This window comes from Temnothorax americanus, unplaced genomic scaffold (genome assembly GCF_048541705.1).
Source record: "Temnothorax americanus isolate GAGA-0224 unplaced genomic scaffold, ASM4854170v1 Scaffold23, whole genome shotgun sequence".
In the NCBI taxonomy this organism is placed as follows: Eukaryota; Metazoa; Arthropoda; class Insecta; order Hymenoptera; family Formicidae; genus Temnothorax; species Temnothorax americanus.
The window spans coordinates 544,167-568,684 of NW_027509371.1; the positions used below are offsets into that span (position 1 = coordinate 544,167).

At 41.3% G+C, this 24,518-nt stretch overlaps 1 protein-coding gene across 9 annotated transcripts in view; it reads left to right on the forward strand.

Moving 5' to 3' along the window:
- The window catches only part of LOC143898290 (CCR4-NOT transcription complex subunit 6-like), a 379,988-nt gene that overhangs the window by 222,845 nt on the left and 132,625 nt on the right, over nucleotides 1-24,518 (forward strand). For 2 of the 9 annotated variants that reach the window (XM_077407661.1, XM_077407662.1), the window contains exon 4: nucleotides 20,120-21,081. The exons of 5 other annotated variants lie outside the window; for them this stretch is intronic. In XM_077407661.1, coding sequence (XP_077263787.1) covers nucleotides 20,120-20,208 — 89 coding nt within the window. In that variant the 3' untranslated portion in view covers nucleotides 20,209-21,081. Of the gene's footprint in view, nucleotides 1-10,224; nucleotides 10,260-20,119; nucleotides 21,082-24,518 lie in introns of those variants that run through there. 2 more of the 9 variants (XM_077407660.1, XM_077407667.1) reach the window with 2 other exon arrangements.

Below are 24,518 nucleotides of genomic sequence, written 5' to 3' on the forward strand. Positions count from 1 at the left end.
AACGTGTTCGATAAATGCAACGGCGATGAATGAACCACTCGATGCGGACAGAACTGCCGCCGCCGCCGCTGCTGCCGCCGCCCCTCGTTCTCCTCGCATGCTCGATGCGTAACGAGCGATTCCAATTTCGCCGCTTGTAAAAAGGTTGAACATAGTGCGGGAGCACGAAGTAATTTTTCTGGCGTCGTGTTTCGACGTTAACTGGATGGAAATAACGTGTAATTAACCCTGATAATGGTATTAAGTACTGCAACCGAGACACACGTAATTACACATGCGGAAAGATAACGTGAAACAATAAACACGTAATGTGATTGCGCCATGGTAGAACGATTGCAAGTAACACGGGCAAAATTTATTAGCTGGAACCATAGAGCGATTAGATTTGTACTGTGGAGTGAGAACAGATGGCTTGTTAGATCTGAATTATTTATAAGCGATAATTGTGCTATTTATGAGATAATTATGTGAGATTACTATTTATGGAATAGTAATAATGGATAAATATTAAATGGAGCATTAATCATCCTCCTTAGTCCTGTATCGCATATGCGCGTTTCGATATCCCGCGCGCCGTTTTTTTTTTTATGGGAACAATTCCCATACGTTCGCATGAGAACAATCTGTCCATTAACCCGCCCTCCGCCCGATCTCGATCAAAGCAGTTTTACTGCCTATAAATTCCTGTTAATTGCCCGCACGACTCGTTCGTGCCGCGAACAAAAGTGCGGCACAGAGTTTACAATGGGCTACAATTCTCATATCAATTGATGTTATCCAGATACTTATACGTTCATCGCGGGGGACAATTTTTTCTGTGCAAGAGCCCTCGTAAAAACAGTTTCTATATTAATTTCAAAATAATTTATGATTTTATATTATAGTTTAATGATATGATCCGTTAGAGTATAATTTTATCTTCAAATTGTCCGACCTTTTAATCTTTCTCCTTCTTTTAATTTAAACGATTAATATGAAGACATCGCGGTCTTACTTCGTCTTAAACCGGTTGACAGTTCACGGAGAGGAAAGGGGAGAAACGTGCCCGCGGCAAAAAGCGCTTATTTAGCGGCGCAAGAAGTGAGAGTGGACCGCACCAGAGCTGCAGCGCGGCGCGACGCGGCGGCGACTCGATCAGGAAGTAGCGCTATGGTATAATAATCGCTGCTGGACCTTTTTCCATCTTACCGTCCCACCGTCCCGCCGCGTATTTTGCGTAATTGGCTTCCCCGAAGAGCCTCGATGCGATGCTGCGGAACGGCACAAGCCCGAAAAAGGCGCAGTTTCCCTACCGCGTCTCGGCGATCAGCCCTTTTTACGGTAATCACAAAACAACGGGAGCATAAAATTCATAAGCGGCGAAACGGTCACCGAGCTTTTTTAATATAACGACGTGTATTACCTGTAAGAACGTTATTTTCAACCCGCTCCTCCTCTTCCTTTCTCTCTCTCTCTCTCTCTCTCTCTCTCTTTCTTATTTTATTTTATTATTCTTTAAAAAACATTAAACGAAAGTCGAAATCAAAGTCGAGGTAAGTCCGCGTTTCAGTTTTTCAAATTGAGATCAGATTCAATCAGGATCAATGTTATAAAAATGTATCTTAATCTGATATTATAAATTTTTTTTGTAGCAGTATCTCTAACATATTTCTCAATAAAATTTGCTTGACTTTACAAAGCTCGACGCGGAGAGCGAATATCTGCGAAGTCGAGGAAACTCGTCTGAGAAACGTCACTTTTGCGCAGGACGACGACAGATTGGGGAACAACGGCGACTGTCGACGACGTCTCCCTTGCCCATTATGTGCCTTCCGCTGACATGTGTCTTTTAGGGGATGCTGCATCACCCATCAGGGTCATTTCCTTCTCGTTGACTCGCACGCTCGGCTGCGCGATAAAACACGGTAAAGGCCGAAACTTGTGCGACCGCGCGCGTTTTATATTCTCCCGGGATGATTATTCGCAAGGATCCGTCTACCTACTCGGTGCACGCTATCGCGCTTCATTATTCCGTATGTTCGCGGTAGTACGACCGTAATACCTCAACCGAAAAAGATATAACCTGAAGAATAAGCCTGTGAGCCATAGACACTTGCCAGTAGCGAAGAATTTGATGTTTTTTTTTTTCTAAAATCTTGACTGTGTAAGAGGGCAGATGAACAGTCGTTCAATTTGAAAGTTAAGTCATACATGAATTTTAATGAAACACTTGAGAAGTTTCATCAGAATTTTGTGAATAATTAATAATTTCACAGCATATATACTTTATGCGTGTTTAAGGCCAAGGTTACGAGTATTCTCTTGAATTTAATAAAATGTATTGTGAATATATTGTGAAATGACAACTTTTTATTAGATTAGAATGATACTCTTATATACATCTACGGGAAGTAATGTACGCAGGATATTTCGCCGTTACCGCATCAATGACAGGTTCTTTGATCAAACCGAAGTAGAGACATTACTCAAAGAGAATGTATTCCGTCGTATTATATTCAATTCTATTGTCCTCGTGGAAACTCAGTGCCGAATTCATCATTAAAACGTAATGCGATACCCTGTATACAGAGTGTCTCACTAATTGAAGTTAACGAATGGATACTGTGTGCTGTGATTATGGACACCCATTGTATGTACATACACACATGCGTTTCTCATTAGAAGCCCGGGGAATGGAGGGGATCCTATAGCGAAGGCCGAACTTCCTCGATGTCGATAATGTCAACATTTCTAATCCTGTTTTCTATGTTATATATCTATATCTGTCATTGTCTATATAACGAGAGGCATCTGTCCTTGTTCGATTGCTGCGCCATCTCTGGCTACACACAATACTGCTTATCCTATCAACCTGAATGTGCTTAAAACTTTATTAGGGAAAATCTTTTTTCTAAGCGTTGAATCTTAATTCTATTTACACAATATTGTTCCTACATGTTGTCCCTAGCCCGCCTGGATGTCATTATATATATATAAACTGCAGTATTTTTGTTATTGTCGTCAGTCGACAGCTGTATGTGCCCAAATTAGTAAAATTTTCATTTTTTTTTGTTCCCGATATGAAATCGTATGTCGCGGGGTAGATTTTTGTGCGTACTTTAATTCTGTAAAAGAATTTTGCAATTCTGTAAAGTCAATTCAAAGATTTCTTGTAATAAAGAAATGTCGGTAACTACTGCCACTATCCCAGGATTCCCTTAATTTCTCTTCTCGAGCTTCGGATTGTCTTTCATTTGCTTTCTTTGTTAAGTCGCGAGATATTATTTAACATGTCGGAAAAGAGACCCGAGTCCGGCACAGAAGTTTCTCTGAGCTTAAACCATCTAGGCGAGTCGACACTAATCTCTCGATACATAATTAGGAGTTAGAGCATGCAATCCGCGATACATATACACCGAGGAAAAGGGAAAGAAGGAGAGAGTGAGAAAAAAAGGTGGAAAAAGCGATGCTGCGAAAGCGGAAAGTGTCACGAGGGACGAAACATTCTGATGAAAATGTAAATCGCACGAGCGAAACTTTCGCGATCAGGATTTTTTCTTTTTTGCAATGCGCTAAGATAGAACCTAGAAAATAGAAAAAGGCGTATCTCGAATATATTTAAAAATTGTATTGGACATATCGGAAAACTATTTGTTTCGTATATTTGTACACTTGAAGCCTGTGAACCGATCGACGATCGTACACCGAGCGGTAGGATTATCTAACAGAAACCGAGCTCCACGCGACTTAATAGGATCGAGAAGCCCGAAATATCGGAAGTTTTCCGCTCCAATTCCGGGACCGCTTTGACGAAGTGGAGTGTATTTCTACTGCACAAGCGGCAATCGTAATATTTTCAAGTATAAACTGGTTCTACGGTTGTGCCATAAAAGTGAACAGACAAAAAAGAGTAATCGATGTATTACACGAAATAAACGTTAATTCGCAAACAGGATTAAATCGATTCGGTCAAGAGTATCGAGTGCCATTGGTTGACCTGCCGCTGCTTATCTTGCGGATATATAGGATGGCACCGATCGATATCTCGTTTATCCGCGCGACTCTTCCTCCAAGAGCGTACCGAACGGAGAACCGGAATGTTGCCGAGCGAGCGATACACCCCCGCAATATGTCCGATAAGATCGGAACAGCAATAGCAGCCTTGCTTTCTTATTTCGCTACCGATTACCTCTCGATCTCTCATTTCTCTCTCCCTCTTTCTCTTGATGTTCCAGAATCACGATTTCAGCAATTTAATCGCGCGATTGCGATTGAATCCGTGCGCTCAACCGTTCGGCGAATCGTGATAAAGATGGCATAAAAAATTGAGGCGACGATAAAGAATAAAGAAGTTGATTTACGCCGCTCGAGAGTGTTTGTGGCATAAGGATCGCAGACTCCTCCCGTGAGGAAGATACAATAAAATGCTCGATGCGCGAAACCCGATCTCGCGTTATACGCATTAAACGACTAATAAGCTGCGAAGAATTGTGATTTCTTTCTTATTTATCGCTCATTACTCGCTCGTAATTGTCTTTATTCTGAGTTTTCTCCGCGGTGTCAGTCTTGCCCGGTCGGAAAAATTAATTGCGAATTCAGGTTGAATTGCGCTAGTTTGCATTGAGGGATTTATCGCATTTATAGGTTTTTAAACACAGCAGCATTTGCCAAAGAATGTATAACAAATATCTTGATGAATTCGAAGTTGATTTAGAAATGGAAAATTGACGAGCTTATATGAAATTTAAGAATGCTATATTTATCTTTCTATTTGCTCTCAAGAATAAGGTTTTTAAAAAGAGAGATTGATACAATGGAATCGAATATCTTGATAAGTACGTCTGTAACTAAAAGTTTATTGAAATAAGTTCGACACGAGCTAATTTTATACGCAAAAAAATGCGAAACATGCAATTAAAGTCTCGCAAGAAACGTTGCAAAAAAACATCATAAAAGAGTTAAAGCGAGTATTATGTATGTAAGAGAGAAGCAAATATAATAACATTTATTGATTGGATACTCCACTTAACGTTTATGCTTCTCGAACGATATACTTATTAATGATACTTATGTCGTGTGTTCACGAACTAACTCGCCATTGGCCACTACGGTTGGCATTTTATTTTTCTTATCAACCGCTCGACACGTACGACGATGCATCGCATGCGATTGGCGATCGACGGGATGTTGTTAACAAGTAATTTACGGTACGATAATGACCATTCTGCTGTGGTAGCCTTGAGCCGTTGATCTGATGTCGCATTATACCTGTTCTACGCTCGTGGTAAGTCATGTAACACTTGGCATCTCGAGTTTACAAGTCGGCGCGAGAAATCGAGACCTCGACTTGGGAGCTAGGTAGCGCGAATCGGCGGACTAATTTCGCTCTGCTACATCGCCCAGTTGCATCGATTAACAGTTCAGTCATTACTAGAAATCTTTATTTTTCTAAACTATCGATCTTGAAATTTTCATTAACGAAATTAGATTCTATAGATTTCGAAAAATCAGAAAGAAATACGCGTAGTCTCTCGAAATCCTGCGCATAGTGTATTGGTCTATATTATCGTTTTTTTTTCGGTTGTCGGAACTTTCCGCGTGGAAGAGCGAGCTTTTTCTTCGCGCGTGATAATTTCCACACAGCGATCTCACGACACACATCTTATAAATCGCTGGCTGCCGACTCGTCGTCGACAGAATGAGAAAGAGGGAGAGAGAGAGAAAGAGAGAGAGAGAGAGAGAGAGAGAGAGAGAGAGAGAGAGAGAGAGAGAGAGAGAGAGAGAGAGAGAGAGAGAGAGAGAGAGAGAGAGAAACGCGCGCTGATCGCGCACGAACGAACGAGAGTGCTGCGTCGAAGGACAGAAATGCATGCCAAGCCTGAGAAACGGTTCCATTATCGTCCGAAAAAAGGACACGCGATTTTTCCGCCCGAAAAGGCGGGCAGAACGCGAGGCGCGAAGGAAAAGCGCGATTCGCGCGTAATGACGCGCTCGCGGGTCGATAATGGGGGTTCGCGAGCGGCGTCCTTGAGTTAATGAGACTTCACTATGGTACGCCGGCTGTGTCTTGCGGCGCGGATGGAAGGAAGGACGGCTTATGTCCGTCATCGTCATCGCGGTGCCCGAGTATTAGTCTACTTTAACTGTTTATTGTTATTATTCTTGCGCAGTAATAAAATACCAGGACGGTTATTTGCTACAGAACTGTAGAGTGTCAAGTACACAGAGAGAATTTTCTCTTAGAATTTATCCTGATAGAAAATCATGGTAGTTGTGGGACAATTTGTATTACGAAGAATTTTATTTTAATTAATATATCTACCATAATAAAAAAATATTAATATTTATCACAATAAATTATAAAATATGATTAATTTTACTAAAGTATATAGTAAAATTTTAATAATTTTTCAAAAATTATTAATATGCTAGGTAAATTTTTATCACGTTGTTTGTAAAATGTCTTTTGGTATATTTCAAAAATTCTTATTGTTACCGGCAATATTTAATTGGTTGTTAAGTTGTCCCACATTTGTAGTGAATATAACGGTAAGATATAACGAAAAATTCTCTCTGTGTACCGCAATCGAGGTTAAAACAAAAAACATAAATATTAAATTAAGTGCAGATTGTAATAAAAGCGGAATGTATACGTCGTCACAACAAGACATGAATAATTCAAGTAAAATTCTCTTCATTTTTTTTTTAAATAAAATTCACGATTGTTTAACAGTCTATTTCAGAGAAAGGAATATTTGAGAGCTTTATCGAATCGATCTTCTGGGGGAAAAAAAAACTCCACAGAATTCATTAAATTCCGATAACAATAATGACAATTGGAAAATATATACGTTTCTTTCTAGTTTAATGAGATCTTTTTCCCCAGTAATGGTTGATAATATAATTTCAATTTTTCGATTGCGATTTTAAATATTATCGAAGTACGATGCTTTGAAAAGATTAAGCCGGCCCTGAATGCACCACTCATGTACGTCGTGAGCTTCATCTGCTAAAAAAGAGAAAAAAAAACGGAGGAAGGAAGAAAGGCTAAAAGGAAGGAAGTAAGGAGGAATCGCTTGTCGATTCTGCCGGCAGCGCGCCGTTGGTGGTAAAGTGGACGCGTTTTTGCGGACGCGAGCCAGAGCCACGCTCTCTCCTCCTTATCCTTTCTCCACCTCATTTTCCCGTGCGCCTCTTCCTTCTTCGCAACCTCTTCCATCTCCTCCTAACTCTTCCTCTTACTCCTCCGGGCATTTCTTCCATTCTTCTTATCTTGTTTTGCATCCTTATTCCGCTTTCTCGTCTCTTTCCCAGCATTCCGTAACGGCCGAACGCTCTTACGGTGATCCTTTCGCGGCACTTTCGGCCTAACGGTCTCTTCTCGCGCGCCATGAGATTATGCAAATTAAACGAGCGTGACGGCCGCCGATCGGCCCCAGCTCGCGAAAACGGACGGTGGTTCCGAGCCCCCGGTTTGTCTCGGACTCGAATAAAGAAGCTGTCTTCAAAACCGGCCGCGAAACTGCACAGGTATAATTATCGACAGCACGCTAATTACTATCGCACTGTCAACCGCGTTTGTTAATTAATGTAATTTTTGCAAGATAGCAAGAAATTATCCCGAGAAATTATCCGAGAAAAGCTATATGATAATTTCTCCCCCTGGTACACATCCATTTTCATTTGTACATAGATCACGGAATATCGCCGAGGTACATATCGCCGAGGTACAAAATTGTCGGTGAAACCATCGCGAATGAAATTGTGTTTGTTCAAGATATAACAAATTTACCGTGGAAACGTGGGAATAAGCAACATGGATGAACGGTGTTTTATTGCCACGTCCGCGATGGTTAATAATCAAATGGTGATTAATGGCGCCGAAATGATGCTGATTTACGGCGATTTGTCATATCACGGGGATAAGGATTGGTCGCTCGGTAGAATTATCGGGTCTGGTTGGTGATGCGATAGCGATGTGTGTGTGTGTGTGTGTGTGTGTGTGTGTGTGTGTGTGTGTGTGTGTTTGCACGCCATGCAATTCGCTGACTTTGTACGGCAATCGGTCGAGCGCAGGGGAACGGAGTGACGTTTGCATGATTACAAAGTAGAAGTAGAAGCAGAATAACGGTTCGGCGCACGACGACAATGACGAGTGACGTTCATTAGAAAGTTAGGTGCTGAAATTAGATTGCGCTACTTCGCGAAGTCATACCGTAACTTCCTTCGATGTTGTTACTGTTATAAATCTACGAGGTGACCGGAAGGAAGGCATCCGACCGGAGGTCGCCTTAAGTATTTTCATTGAGTGTCTTGTAATAATTTAAACGTGCTTAACTCGCGGGTAAAACGTCTGCCATTAAACTTTAAACGAATATCATACATTCCTAAATGAGATGCTCACCATACATCTAATAAATCGTGAAAGATAATTTTTTCTTTTCTTGCAATTGTACATATTTCACGAATAATAACGTCAAGTTCTATGAAGTTTCAAAGTAGAATATTAACAATCGAAAATATCAATAATAAATATTGTCTGTAGACATTATAGCTTCTATTTAGTTCTTTTTCATGCGCATATCGAGCCGTTGTATCATAAAATCGACGACAAATACCGGTGGAAAAAAAGCTTCTTTATGCATCTTTTATCTGCGCTGCGGGGGAAAGAGAAAGGTGCGACGAAAACGAAAAGAAATAGCTAGAGGAAAGAGAGGCCCGGGATAAAGGAGGAAAGAGCGTGGCGGGGGACGAAGGGGGACAGAGATTACTATGTCTACCGGCGTAGCACGTGCCCGGGGTCCCACGACGTAAATCAGCGCACGTGCCTCTCTTGCGGCCACGAGCTTTTCCTCGGACAGGTTCAACGATCGATACCGAGGGGTATGATCGATGCATCCACGGCTCGGTAATGGCCCCCGCGTATATCGCCTCCGAGGATGAGAAAGCTCCGCGATAGAGGGAAGGATTCGTATAAACCCACAGATCTATACAGATCTATACAGGGTGTCTTGGAACTTCCGAATGTTCTTTTTTTATGGTCAAAAATTGACTAACGGATTTAAAATTCTCTCTTGACGAAATTAATTCGTGGAAAAAATCATTTGCTTTAAGTCTTAAATTGAGATGAAGTCTGGTTAAACATTCGGCTGAAATACAAGACTTTATTATCTCAATCTTAATTGTTTATTTACTCTCTCGATACTTGAACAGCTCGAAAACATTCTTTAATTCTCGCAAATTATTGAGTAATTTATCCCCGACATCTTATCGTCATTAAAATAATTGCCATCTTTTGCAATCTACTCATTATTCTCCGTGATTAAGTAAGATACGTGATAGTTTTGGGCCACCCTGTGCAGACGCTGCAATCTGTGAGCAATCTATGGGACCCGCGTATTACGGGCTATTACTCATAATTACTGCACACGGATGCGCTCGATCGTGTATGTATCCACAGCGTAACGCGATATAACACGTCCCATAATGAGCACATCTAATAAACGCCGATGAAGCCTAGGAAGAAGAAGCAGTTGATGACGGAGTGAAAGAGATATTTCGTTGGCAACGAGCCGTCGTCGGTCACGTGCCACCGAGTGAATCAAAAGGTTGCTATGTACGGTCATTGAACGAGAGAGCAGGTTGGCGCTCTCACGTATTACACGCACACACAGTCGTGCGTTTATGTGTGTACAAAGTATGCATATTTGCTGACAGAAAGATGCAATAATGTTCGTACGTATGTGTATATATCACGCGATTCACTCTTCTGTCGAGCAATGTCGGGATGTACGAACGAGACTGTTACGTAAGAGATGTGTCAGACCGCAAGCGCGATTGTGTAAGAACGGGAGAAGGACGAAAGGGAAAAAAACAGGGTGATATTAAATGATCCGGAATGAGATTCTCCCGTGAAGGCGTAGAAGTCAAATGTGGAACATTGCAGCTGCGGTAAGGAAGTCGGGCGACTGAGAATTAAGTCCAAGAGTTAATGATCGTGTCGGGTTACGAAATTGCTGGATAAGTTAAATCATGAACTTGTTATTAATTGAGACATGATACAAGTGCCAAACATAAATGAAAAATCTGGTATAAGACATGAAATTTTTTTTACAATAAAGTTATATAATCTCTATACTATCTGTCATCTCTAAAATTTGATGGCTATTTCTCAATCATGATTCAATTGTCGTAAAATATTGCACATTAGTAAGTTTCGTCAATGTAATTTCCGCATATTTTCAGGTCACCTTGTAGAATTATAACAGTAGCGGTAGCGGAAGTTGCGGTACGACTCTTCACGAAGTAGCTCAATCTAATTTCTGCACGCCTAATCATCTAATGAACGCTGCTTGTCATCGTCGTGTGCCAAACCGTTATCCTACTTTGCCATGATCGTTCTTCAATCACCGATCTACTCTGAAAAGAAAATTAAAAATGTGCGAGCGCAGAAATATTTTGTAGACGAAATCCAGGACTACTTTACAATTTACATAAAACTAGCGAGGAAAAGAAGCAACAACGGAAACGAGTGACTAACATAAGTGAAAGTAACGAACTGTATAAATCCTGAATGTATGAAATTGGCACAGAGTAAGATAAATGGACAGGGAAAGAAGATGCATACCGCACGAAGTGCATGTGCATCAGAGTTGCGAGAGTGAGAACGAGGGAAAGAGAGACAGAGAGAGAGAGAGAGAGAGAGAGAGCGGCGGCGGATAGAGGAGAAGGAAGAGAGAGTGAGAGAGAAAGAGAGAAAGAGAGATTCGAGGGAAATGATTTGCCGCAAATTGCCCCGTTCACCGGAGTCGCATTATAAGCATTGGGCAATCGCGTGCATGCGGCGAAAGAGCATGTGAGTCCCAAGCGAGCGAGTGACTCGCGAGAAGAAGGCTTCTTCTTGCCTCTAGGAAAGAAGGCGAGAAACTATCTCCCAAAGATGCGGGAGGTGAGAAGAGTATCGCCGGCTCGCTGCAATCGGTCCGCAAAACCCGGAATACTTTTACGAAATTCGCGATTTCGCGTGTCGTATAATTGCGCAGCGATCGACATTTCATTTACATGACTAGAGAATCATATAGAAGGACATGGTTAGGCAGACAATTATGATTTTTAGTGACATCAAGGATGGTTAAAAGAGGGGGTGTACTAATCGCAAGACGTCACGATCGAGCAAATTTGTGATAATTATTATTATTATTACCCCATCGTTATTATATATTTATTATATTATATAACTTTTTTCGGACAATATTGTTAGATTAAATTTCTTCTGACGCATCTCTCGATGTGCTTCTCGATTTCCCTCCCGTGGAAACGGACGGACAGCTTCTTATCAGCCGTTCACATCGACGAATTTCAACGCGTGTCGTAAAGACGCTCGCTTGACTCCTCGCGAGACCGCGGTAATTTCTTTACAATGCTGTACGGGCACACAGCACACTCCGTAGGCGTATTTCTCGAAAATATATCCAAGCCTTGCAGACGTTTCAAGCGAAATGCGATTTATCGCTTCCGAGTGTGTGTTTGACCCGCGGGAGCCCGTGACCCCCGCTGCGCCTTCCGGCACCTGGTTGTATCGTGAATCTGGTGCAGTTTAGATTCTTCTCACGGTAATTATGCCTTATTTAACTCTCTTGTTAACCTCCGAGACACAAGACATCGCACTTGTAACTTCGTGAGTTATTTATTTGGCATCGACATAATTCGATCCGAAAAATCGTTTATCAGTAGAAATTAACGAAAAAAAAGAAGAATTATTCTGATCGCGGAAGCGCTCATCAAAATCAAGACCCGTAACAAATTGAAAATTGGTCAGTCATTGTCGAACCATCAGAAAAGTATATTTTTATTGAATAAAATTAAATTTAAATCCTCGATAGAGATTTACAAAGAAATATATAAATAAATTTATGGAGATTGTAAATAAGCATTCACCTGTCGAGAAAGCGGTTTAATTGGAAGTTATTGAATTTAATAATAAAGAAGAAAAATGAATAATCGGCATTTCGTGATTCTCCTATCTTTTCCATTTATTATTTATCTTTTAATGATATATAAGCAACTGACTTGGAGGTCAGGCATCATACACGCTATCCCGATGTCAATTATTATCGCCGACCGACGCAGCGATACATATGCTATATAGTGCAACGTCAACTAACTCGTCGTCGAGTAGGTATCTCGCGATGCCTTTTACGAGGATGTATTCATCGGGCCGGATAGACCGCCGTCTGTATACGGTTGCTGTATCACGGTACGTGTTTGACGAAACGAGGTCTATCGTCTATCGCCGCCGCGGCAGTTTGCAAGTAAGCAAATTTCCTCGGTCGCAATATCAAAAGCAGCGAAACTTTGGCTGAATATCACCGAAGCGACGACATTTGCCCTCGTATTACGCGACGGCTTCTCATGAGTCATGTTCTCTCTCTCTCTTTCTCTCTCTTTCTCGTGCGCGTGCGCTCGCGCTTCTCGGCTTTTACTACTACACTCCTCGCTGAATATTTCCGCGTCGCGTTAAAACGTCCGTTTGTCCTCCGCCGTATCGCCCGCGGGCGATATACCTACACTTCTCGGTGGCCCTAATCGCCTCCTACGCGAGGTTAATACCTTTAATCCTTTGTACAAGCGGACGTCGTGCTAAGCTCCCCCCGAGGATATCAGAATTCCACGTTGAAATGTATCGTTTTTTATTCTCTCCATTCTCCCGTTGATATCACGTTTGTATTATTAATAGCTAATTGTACATATAAAAATATTGCAAGGCTTGTCTCTTATCGATTTGATTTTTTTTCGGCGAAATTCAACTGAGAGAATTAATTAATATCTAATAAAGAATATTAAAAGATAGATTAATAGATAGATTTAGCAGGCTTTTACATCAAAAGAGGAATTAATTACAAATTGGTATTTAAAGAATCATACAATTTTTAATATGTAGAATTTTAAATTATTAATTTACAATTTTTTAAATATACATTTGATATTTATACACATATAGTATCTTATATATAACATATATTAATTATATACAATAATTATGAAGTGGTTTATAAAATTTATGAAGTTTTAGCGAATTAAATTATGCGAGTATAAAATTTAAATTTTTTAAAGAATTTCTAAGATATACTTGAAGTTATCAAGAAATTTTGATGTAGGATTTAATCGTCAAAATCTTTAACCAAGAATGTCAGCGATTATTATTAAGTGTGAGAATTGGGAGGCAGAATGCGATTCCCATGCCGTGTTACGCGAGAGTACGCTTCTGATTTGTGAAAATTGCAGCTGGTCGTTCGTGCGAATAAAATGTGAAGAGTAGTTTTCTGGTGTGAAAAATTACTTCGCACCTCGCGCGCGAGTTTTGGCAGGTCTGTCGATACATCCCGAGCTCCTAATTAATGGCCTTAGTTCGCCGAGACCGCGCGCGCGTTTCATTCGTCGATAACGTCACGTAAGTCCGAGAAGTTTCGCTTCTGTAGTAATTCCATTAGGGGGAGAGAGGGAAAAAAGGGCCACCATTTTCTCCTCGTATAATTACGGAACGCCCGCTTCGCTTCCGGGGATTAAGACATCAGCCGAATGACCCACGCGGGAGATTTATGTCGCGTCAGCATATGACGCCGCGAGGTATTATACTTCCCCGGGAAGGCCAGCACGTGTCCTAATGACGCTGAAGCTACCAGGCGAATGTAGCGAGTATTGTATTACGTGAATAAAGCGAAGCGAATTCCTTCGCGTCTATTCATCAAAGTGCATGAATGCTTTGAGAAATATGAGCAAGGACATTACAACACATTCGCTTAAAACACGCAAACATTTACTTCGAGTAAGAAGTTACGGAAAGTGCGTTGAGAAGACGTAATATTTGTTTTATTTTATAGAAAATTTTATTTCATTTCATATTTTTTCTCTATATATATGTGTGAATTATGCATTGATGCGTACCTTCTTTGGCGGTGATGAATAAACGAGTACTTCGAAGTACGAAGCAAAATGCTTCGTACTAAAAGCAAGAGATTGTTCATGTGTAATGCATAATGTGCCTCGATCTTCGTACTTTTACCTTAAAACGCTCCCTTATACTCTTGTCCTTTGCTCTAAAAAGTATCTTTATTTTATTTATAAAACCCACCGTTTCTATGTAAGACCGAAAAATACCCCGGGACTGATTGATTATCCCCCATATCGTATCTTGGTGCAAAATCATCAAAACGACTAGCTCATCAAGCGCAATCTTCGGTGTCCATTACACGGAATTGCCGTCCGTTTCGAAAGACAAAAAGCGCCGCTTTCCACGTTCGGGTCGCTCTCACGTGCCGTCCTAATTGCGATCGCGCATCTCTCGCGATCGTCAAAGAAATTCCCCCTTCGTCAAAAGCGGGGAATGCGATGACGAGCAATGACGACGTGGTCGCCAGTAAATATCGAGACCGGCGGCGGCGCGGCGGCGGGCGCACCGCAATCTCCTGTGGACGACGGGAACCGGGCCGTTATCCTCCAAAGCTTGATATCCCCGGTATAATTACGGGTAATTAGCTGTTACGCGCAATTGGTAATAATAGCCGTGTCCAGTCCCTGGCATTTCTGACCGGAATCGGCCGAGATGAAGCGCGCGCGGGCGAGATGCAGTTTTCTCCGCCGCGCGCCGTCTGCGCGTCGCCGCGATCCTCAATCGCGCCGTGGATGCGCGACGTGTTTTGTCCGAGACACTTCCTCGCCTGCATGGGAAAGGGTGAAGTCTCCTGTTATTTAACCCGGTCTTTAGACTCGCTAAACCCCTTTCAAGTTAACTTCTTTACTTCGGCCGCCAGGCGAAACGACAGTTTTTCGCCGAATGTTCGAATCCGATTATATCGTACTTACAAGGGTACATTTAAGCAATTTGTTCCATCTCGTGCTGGAATCTCTCGTGCGACAAGAAGCGAGCTATTACGCGAAGATACGAAATTCTTGACGACAATGGTGGCTTGATTTGGTTCGAATTCGATTCGAAAAAACTAATCTCGATGTTATTATTATTTAAATTCTGATAAGGGCATGGGTCAGTTTAGTCAATAATTCTCGATCAAATTCAGAGCAATGTAATTTACACTCATCTCTTGCATAATGCACGGAATGACAAACGGTCGTAATTCCGATGTGATTTGCGAGAGGTGTCAACGGATAAATTGCAGAGTTCTCGATAAACTCTTATTTACCCCAAAAGTCTGGCCTCGACACTCAATTGGAATCTCGCCGATTGCCTCTGAAAGCAAACTGCGAAACTCTGCCGTACCGGCTATCCGGAAATGCACTGCGAAACTTTTAGCACAGAGAGTTACGCTCGTGTTTTGGTTTTTGCCCGATCGTTTTGCTCTTATACGCGGCCCGACCGCTGCGCTGCTTGTAAAGATTTTCCTGAAACTTTTGGGATCGTTGTACGCGCGTTCCCGACGACGGAATTTCCGACAACTCAATCCTTCGAATGCAGAGTGTCACCTCATTTCCGAGATGGGAGAGTCGTGAAGTTGTGAATAAGTTTTCGCGTTTGAAAAAGTCTGGCTAGATGAGCTTGAAAGTATCGATTTAAGAAGCGGTCAAAACTTTATTGCTGTAACGGACTTAAAATTATTATGTAACAATAAGATAAGAGAAAGTATTATTGACTGAGCGCGGCAGCGACCTTAATCTTTAAATCTGTATTTCAATGGGAAGGAAACGAAGAGAAAAATTCTGATATTGATTTATCTGCATCAAGAGCGGAATATATAATACGTATTTTCGTAATCGGCGCGCGCTCTCTTTCTCGGAATATCGAATTGGCGGAATCGCGGCGCGATTGTACTACACCGAGGAAAAGCGTAAGACTGAAATTACGCAGTGTCGGGCGAAAATTGAGAATTTCCATATTGCGGGAGTGCGGAAATAAAACACACCCGGCGGCGTGCTTCGACATTTATCGCCGTAACTGTTCTTGCTTTGCTTACACCGCCCGCCGCTAACGTCACCCAGACCCGCCGGGCAATATCGGACCGCGTTGTAACTTACCTCGGTGGAAAAGTCGGCGTGTTAAAAGTCGATAAACGCTATTCGCCGACGACGTGATGAAAAAACCGACTCTATGAGTCTACGCGATCGCCAGAGAGCAAGTATTATCGTCAAAATATATCTCTTGCCGAATCAGAGAGTACACTCTTGTTCCCAAGATATCTTTCTGTTGCCTCTAACAGCGAGGATGAGATATTTTAGACAATCAAGTCGCAAAACATTTTGTATAATATTGCAAATACATCTCCATCAAAATCGTCTCAACAAGAAAATACGGGGTGTATCGCTCGACTTCAAGCTTCGCTTGTGTGCGCAGCAGGCAAACAAGAGCGGAGATTCTATAATCTCAAACAGAACTCGAACAAACTTCATGCTATCTTCAGTTAGGAAGTATACACTCGTTAACTAAATGTTCATTACCGAAATCTCGGGTAACGGACCAACTGACGTTCGCTCTCTGCGACGCGAGGGGGCGCGTATCGGTTTGGAATTTAAGTCTACGCGAACAATTAGGCAGCGACACGCAGTCAGCCGAGTATAATCTGCTTACGAGCATTTACAGTGACGGCAAAGCGACAGATGCGTCTGTGTGCTCACGTCTGTGCCTCACGTTGGTGTATACCTATCGTGTGTCCCCGACACTTCCTCCGCGAGGTCGCGGCCACGATTCGCGCCACGGTTTCCGACGATACCGTTACCGCGTTTCGCATTTCCGCCGTCGCGCCGTGGCACGCACTACACGCTTCGTTTCGAGAGGAGTGTGTAATTTATGCGCGGCGGATAATCCGCGAGCGGGCGATAAATCATTCATCGCGGCCGAGTTGCGTCACGGCGCAACGTCTCCTCCTCCCTTTCGTATACTCTCTACTCGCGCCGAATTGTACTCGTTTACGCGAGTATTCCGGTGAGGGCGGAAGTTTCAACCCGAGAGAGAATGCATTAGAATAGAATGGAATAGAATATACATAGGTGGCTATGTGGAACTTGAAGTGAATTGCTTTTGAGATCGAAGAAGTAACGAAACGATAAGATATAGATGGATTTCGATAAATTCCCAAAATTTTCATATAAATTTTTTACAAAAATATGATTAGTATATCTGTAAATATATTTCTTATGATTAGTTACAACTGGAAACAAAAAGAAAATTCGCTATTAATCTAATATTTAATCTAGAATTATTATTTAGAATTATAAAAAAAAAAATTTAAACGACAGATTTCTTACTTAAAAAATATTTAGTATCTAATTGAACATATGAGCGATTAATCTCGAATTATCAAGATAATTCCATTTAAAGATATCATTGTCTATTAGACGCGCCACATTTTATGTCATTCGAAAAGTCCAGAAAAATGAAATTAGAAAAAATATGAGATATGTCTAATTTGAAGTGGTGATAAATTCGAAAAGAATTAAGAAACTCGTCAAAAGCCTTCAAGAACGCCTCTAGAAATACGACGTGCCCTCGGAAAATCTGATCGCAACATATTTCGAAATTTCTATAGGGTGGATCAGTCTAGCGCGTTCGCGGGTCATCGGCCGATCGCGAGATCAGGGTAATTTGGCCGCGAGGAGAGGATGAAAACAGGCGGAAATTGTGCTCCGATTGACCCACGAGACCCCCGTCAACAACGAGGGAGGCGGAAAGAGTGAGAGAGTGCGAGAGTGAGAGAGAGATCATCCTTTTTTCTCGCCGGAAGTGGAAGCGTGCACCTACCTACCTACGTATGCAATGCGCGCGTGCAACAACGTTGCTGCACTCGTCGACCTCGTCCTCTCGCTCGCGCCGTTTCAGATGCTATCGCGGCGCCGGCCGGCGGGATAATGCTACTCTTCGAGGATCACGTAGAAGAGTCCTCTCCCACTCTCACTCTTGTTATTCCCCGCATGGACCGTCCCTAGCGGTTATTTTAGAGGCCAGATACGAAGTGCATACATCGTCCACGTCTCTCTCTCTCTCTCTCTCTCTCTCTCTCTCTCTCTCTCTCTCTCTCTCTCTCTCTCTCTCTCTCTCTCTTTTTCGCTCTTTCGTCATCGCGATCTCTCACGATATATTCTCGTCTCGTATAAAATTCCCACGGGAAAAGACTCGTTATGTCCCGCGTTTATTCATGAGTCTCACAAGTTATGACTTTCGTATCCGCGCGCACTACTGACATCGATATAGACGTCTCCGTCTTATGTTGTTTTTATACTCATTGTCAGTGGAGTGTCATTTTTGTTCGATGGAATATTCTTTCTTAAATCTCTCTCTGGTTGTCAATTAATTTGAAAAAGGAGCGATTCGCTACTTTTTCGTTTTAGGAGCAACGTCGTGACTGAAAATACTAGACCGAGAAACGCCTCAATATCTTGGATTAGAATCGCCAATGTCATTTTGTGGTTCGCAAGAAGGAGGAGAAAAAGAAGGAGGGAAGTGTCCTAGATCAAATGTCGGACGTTAAATGTTTTATCTCGAAGCCGCAGAGTGACATTGATCACACAGCACCGCGCTTTCAAGGCGCTGAATTAATGAGAATTGTATTCTATTTATCAGAAGCACGTATCTATCAAGGTGTAATTGAGACTGGTAAAACCCGTTACTTTACTTACCGTGATCATCGTTATTTCGAAAATAACACAGCCGTGGATTATGGTTTAAGTGAGTCGCGCATTATGCGCTATATAAATGTGATTTTATTTTGTTCCTTCTTATTTAAAAATAACGAAAAAAATGTTAAATGGAGAAAATCGAAACCACATTAATAAGAGCTAATTGGTAAATAAATAATAAGATTGGTGAACGAAATTAATAAAAAGACAATGTGTCCATAATGCAAAAAAATAAATAAATAAAATGAAATTTTTCATGGCCTACGAGTATCGATCTTTCAAAGAAAAGTTAATAAAATTTCCATAAAACCATCAATTTTCAGAAGAGTGATCTGTAACCGATGTTACTATGAGCGACCGTTGTTTGACGACAATCACCTCTTGCGCGGAGACTTTCTCATTCCCGTTGTTCGTTTTCTCCCTTATATCGGCGGGGGTTATTGTCATTCAAAGGGTGGCCGAAACGAGTTGCCGAAGTACTTAAGGGCTCCGATCGCGCGAGGGCGGAATCCATATTGGCGGGCAAATCCACGGCAGTTTCTTCACATCTTCCATCATTCTTGGGAAGAGATTAAGGTCTCTGCCTGCAAGAGATTACAACGAATTTCCCGGTCTGCGTGCGATATTTACGTATTAATCGATCTCGATCGTTGTTTTTGTGCACGTGTGTGTGCGTGTATGTATAATGTGTATGTATGTGTGTATATATGCGCGAGGATGCCGATCTTCGAGACGCTCTTCTCGAACGAGAATTTCTCGAGAATTCGAGAAGAGAGAGAGAGAGAGAACAGCCGAAGCGTTATAATATGAAGGAGAATCGTCCCGTTCGACTCGGCAAATACTACTTATTTCCCCTTAAGACGCTTTCTTTCTTCTCGAGCTCTCAAGAAGTAATATAGTAGTCTACGTACGTGCCTTTCAAGACGTGTATGTGCCTCTGTTTCTATAATACGTACGTAAGGATGTTATACAACATAGAAGTATTACGCGCTCCAGATTATTATATCGAGAAAATCTTAAATCCGAACCTGCACTTCACAATGAGTGCTCGATAGGCCCTTCTATTGTAACATTATATTGTTCATTTTTAAATATCTGACCTCTCTCTTTACTAATAATTATCTTGCTAATTAACTTCTAGATGAAAATACTATTAGATATTTAAAATTAAATGGATATTATATATATATAGAAATTAAACCCGGAGTGATATATTTTATCTTTTATATACTAGTATGTATTTAAAAATAAAGCCATTTTGCGCAAATATTTTGAGTACAAATAAAAAATTTATATTAGTATATTTTTTAATGACAAAGAAGGTATCTGCAAGGTAATTAAAAAACGGATTTAAACTTTAAAGTCTCGACTGCTGTACCATTTTTTCTATATTTCTATAGAAGGGACAGAGAAGAAGGTTCTTTTCAGAGCGCACGGTATTCATTGTAACTGATGATTTTCTCATTTAAGCATGAAATAATAATAATCATCACCACCCTTTCTTTTCTCTCTGTTTCAGGTAAGCCTCTCTTTCAACCATTAGCCGCGAATGCCACCAGATACCGCCAGCAAGTCGATAAGTTCCGGCCAGCTGTTACAGTTAATTAAATTTAATCACCGCTCAGCATTCTCATTTCGCGAGAGGCGGACAATCAAAGCGGGAAAGAGCATAACGCACAACGATAATCTCGCGAGCGAGAAATGGATGCGAAGCGGGGTCTTTATGCGAATAAACGATGCACGCTGATGATTTTGCGCTTGTTAAAGATCCCCGCGCTTTACAGATCTAATTGTCCTCTCCCCTTCCCTCTTCGCCCTTCTGTCCAGAAACGTTTAATTGCGAGAACAGAGGTAGGAGGTAAGGTGGAACAGAGAAGAGGTATCGCGAGGATTAAGGGGATCCTATAGCGAAGGCCGAACTTCTTCGACGTCGATAATGTCGAGCATTTTTAATTCCGTTCTAATTCGTTTTCTATTATTTTCTATATTACCGGCCTATATCTGCCCTTGTCTAACGAGAGGCATCTGTCCTTGTTTCGATTGCTGCGCCATCTCTCGCTACACGCCATACTGCTCTTCTTGTCATTCCGCATTTATATTTGCATGTATAAAAGTTAAAACACTGACACTTTTTTTTCTAGACTTCTATCGTAGTTGTAATTGCACGATATTGTTCTTCAATGTTTTCCCTAGAGGGCTATTATATAGATTCTCATTTTGTATATATAAGCTGCAGTATTTTTGTATAACCAAATATTGTCTTTAGTGACAGCTCTATGTGCCCAAATTTTTAATTTTCTTTTGTTTTGGCAATTAAAACCGATCTAGCCCTCTAGATTTTTGTGCGTATTTTAATTCTAGACCAAATTTTTGCAATTTCGTAAAGCCAATTAAAAGTGGTTAGGTTTTAACTAAATGTCGGTAATTATACTGCCACTATAGGATCCCCTCCTTAAGTGTATTCTTTTTAGCATCCCTACCACAACCCGTTCCTGCGCACACATTTCCGTTACACATTTTCGAGAGTCGGCGCCGGCGATTTACCGAAATTGCAGTAGCGCGGCGCGAGAGAACGTGCCGCTCGTTATTTCCCATCCTCGACTCGACCGAAGAGTACAATTAACGCGGAAGTGACGCGCGGTCTCCTGGAAATTAAGGGATAGCGACTCTTCTCTTGTTCCGCAATGTCGCTTCCGAGATATTCCTTCGCGGAGCGCATCGACCCCATTTTTAGCATGCGGGCTTAGTACCGGTCGGACTCTTGCCACCTCTACATTCGCGGGAATGTAAATGAAGCCGACATTATTAAAGTTGAGCCGCGCCTGAAAATGCAGCGCCTACCGCTATATAGCCACTTTCATTAATATCATTAAACTTTCCGCATTAAGAGCGCAGTCCCTGTCTCATCCTTTTGCCACTACCTCCCATTCTTTCCCTTCTGTGGAGTTTGCATTGAAATTGTCGGCCGCGCGCAGCCGGCAGGGAGGGGGGTAGTGCCTTCTTTTCTTCCTTGTGTCATTCCCCATAAACGTGTAATCGAGCATCTCTCGGATATGCACAAATCTTTCCATTACTCATTCTACTCCTTATTCTGTTTAATCTGTTTAATGATTCTTCCTTTTTGCATCGTACGCATATGGACTTTTAATTTTACTTGTATATAGTTGATAATTTTCTTGTTAGCTTTTTTCTTTGTGATAAGAGTTGTTTCTGAACGCGCAAAGATCTTTCTCTATTACTCACTTTTTATCATCGATCTCGACTTTGATTTTAATTCTTTTTTGCGTTATTATACGCGAGAAGCATTTAATTTTATGAATGATATAAATGATTAAAGATAGCGAGCGATAACGTTTTATTCACCGACTATAGTTAATGAGTCACGATGAACAACGCATCGCGATTTATGAACAACCGCAGACATTTTGTAATAAATATCTGATCTTTATGGGACGATCGAAATTGATATTGCATTATTCAAGCCGCGTTGCATCTCTCGTTACTTTCGAAATAGATTCTATCTCCCGTAGAAGTCAGTCTCCGCCGTTCTCTTTTCATGATTCATCTCCCAGGCCTTCCACAGACTGCGTTCGGTAAATTGTTCGCGTAAGCGAGACTTTACGTTTCTCGCAGATCCACTCGACTCCTCGTGCACTTCATAGAGGATAAAACGCGCGAAAGTGCACACTGCTCACAGTTCGCGAGTTTATGCACGCCAGCATCTCGCGCGTGCGACTTCCTCCGTAAAATATCTTAGCCATGGCAGTATCTCTCTCCCTTCTGCAGTATTTTTTATACATATATATATGTATATATACATATACATATACACTTCAAATAATAATCGAGTAGCTGTTGGTTATATCTATAGTGGCAGATTTAACAAAGCACAGAAGAAAATAATATTAAATTTTTTAAAGAGACGGGAAAAAGTATAACTTGTATTGTACTTTATTTGGAATTTTAATTAATGATAAATTCTGAGATGATAATCAATTGCCGTTGGGCAGCAATCGGGAGTAAAGATATGAAAATTAAAGTAAATGTGACAAATAACACACACTTTTACGAGTATTTTTTAAATATTTTTACGAATTAATTATTATATTTGTTAAATATATTTATTTTTTTTTTGTTAAACACGTTGAGTGGTCATTGAAAAATCCGTCATTATATACATTTTATAACAAGCCTCCTCCCTTCCCCCCCTCTCTCTCTCTCTCTCTCTCTCTCTTTCTGTCGCTCTCGCTCTTTGCTCCTTTCTTCCTTCATATTTATGCTCCGATGAACTGTATCGCTCGTAAACAAGACTTCCTAGTCTCAAACTCTATTAATTCGCCATCCGTCGGAATATCGTAAGAGAAAGAGAGAGCTCGTCTCTCCGTTAGTGCCTCAATAATTCGCGGAGGCATCTCTGGCGAGTAACCGTACTTCTCGTATACAGTATCGCGCGATTTACCGTACTTTTTTTTCTTTGCCTTTTCTTTTTGGGGGAAGCGACGACGACGACGACGAAGACGACGACGACGACATCGGTGAGTAGCTAATTAACGGCGCACGAGCCGGAAAAGTATTCCCTTACCGTTATTTCCGAGGCTACGAGCAATATCGCGTTGCAATCGGCTTGTACATCCTTTTTTTATAGCACGAAGTTGTCGAGCGCTTTCTCTTTCTCTTTCCCTGACGTTTACACTCGACATATTGCCGTTGAGTGCCTTCTACCTTTCTTCAGATAAGAAGCATTTTCCGAACGACCGCGTTTGCGCTTAGATAATTGTACCGTTCGTAATTCGATAAAATAACAACGTCCCGAAGTAATATCTAATGGTTTAGCGATCCCGAGACGTTGATATAAATACAAAGATACGTTAACGTTTCTTATATAATGATAATTTTAATCGATTTGTCGGTTGTGACTGGTACGAACAGACAGGGATGTGGATAAACGCGGTAGCGAACGGCAATTGTAAATGCAAATACCGTTCGCCGTTGTCTTTATCGACCCTGCGCCGTTCTCTAATAACGATGAGAACTAATGCCGCGATGCATGCTTCGTTGTTGGCTCTATAGTACCTTATACCTTTTGTAACATTAAATGGAGTTATCTTATTCTAACTGTACCTATGGAGTCTTCAAACAAAGCTTCCTCTCTTTTAAAGAAGGGAAATTCTTATGTAGAGTAGAAAGTAGAGAAAAAGAGAGAGAGGAGTGAAAGTTGAAAAATGAGTGAATAGTTTCTATACCGCAAAGTGTAACATGTTTCATTAAAATAGAAAATACATGCAATTGTTTCATAAAGTTTTATATTATATTTATAAAGCATGAAATATAGATAACATTTTATTTATTTAGAGTTGGTTCTCTATGTAACAAATAGAGATGATAATGTAATAAATAGATTTTATATTTGATAAAAAAAGTTAATAAACTCGTATAAAGCGAAGTACAAAGAATTGGAAAATTGTAGAAAATATAAATTATTTGCCGAGGTACATCGTATTCGACAATATGCAGTTCAATTATTTCAGGATAGAAAATAAAGATTTGAGAATCGGAGAATTGGTAGAGTCGAGAGGACGAGCATCATACTCGTGTAGCGACAATTGCGATATCGTGCGATGGAAAAAAAAGCGATACAGATTTATATCAGAATCCCCCCGTGAAAACACTTCACTGTTCTGAACTGAAAATTGATTGCACTAGACGTTTTGCTGTGTAAAAGCCGGCGCAGTTGGCAATTTCGAATCGAGTCTCTCTTCCGAAATCGATAGTGCCTCCGACGCAACGTAGAGACGACACGAGGTCGGTGGCATGGCATCCGACGTGACACTTGTCAAAAATTAACGTCGCGCTCGCGATCGATCGATGGGATACGTGCGGGAAAGAGAGAGAGAAAGACGGGGGCCGTCTTTCCGTGT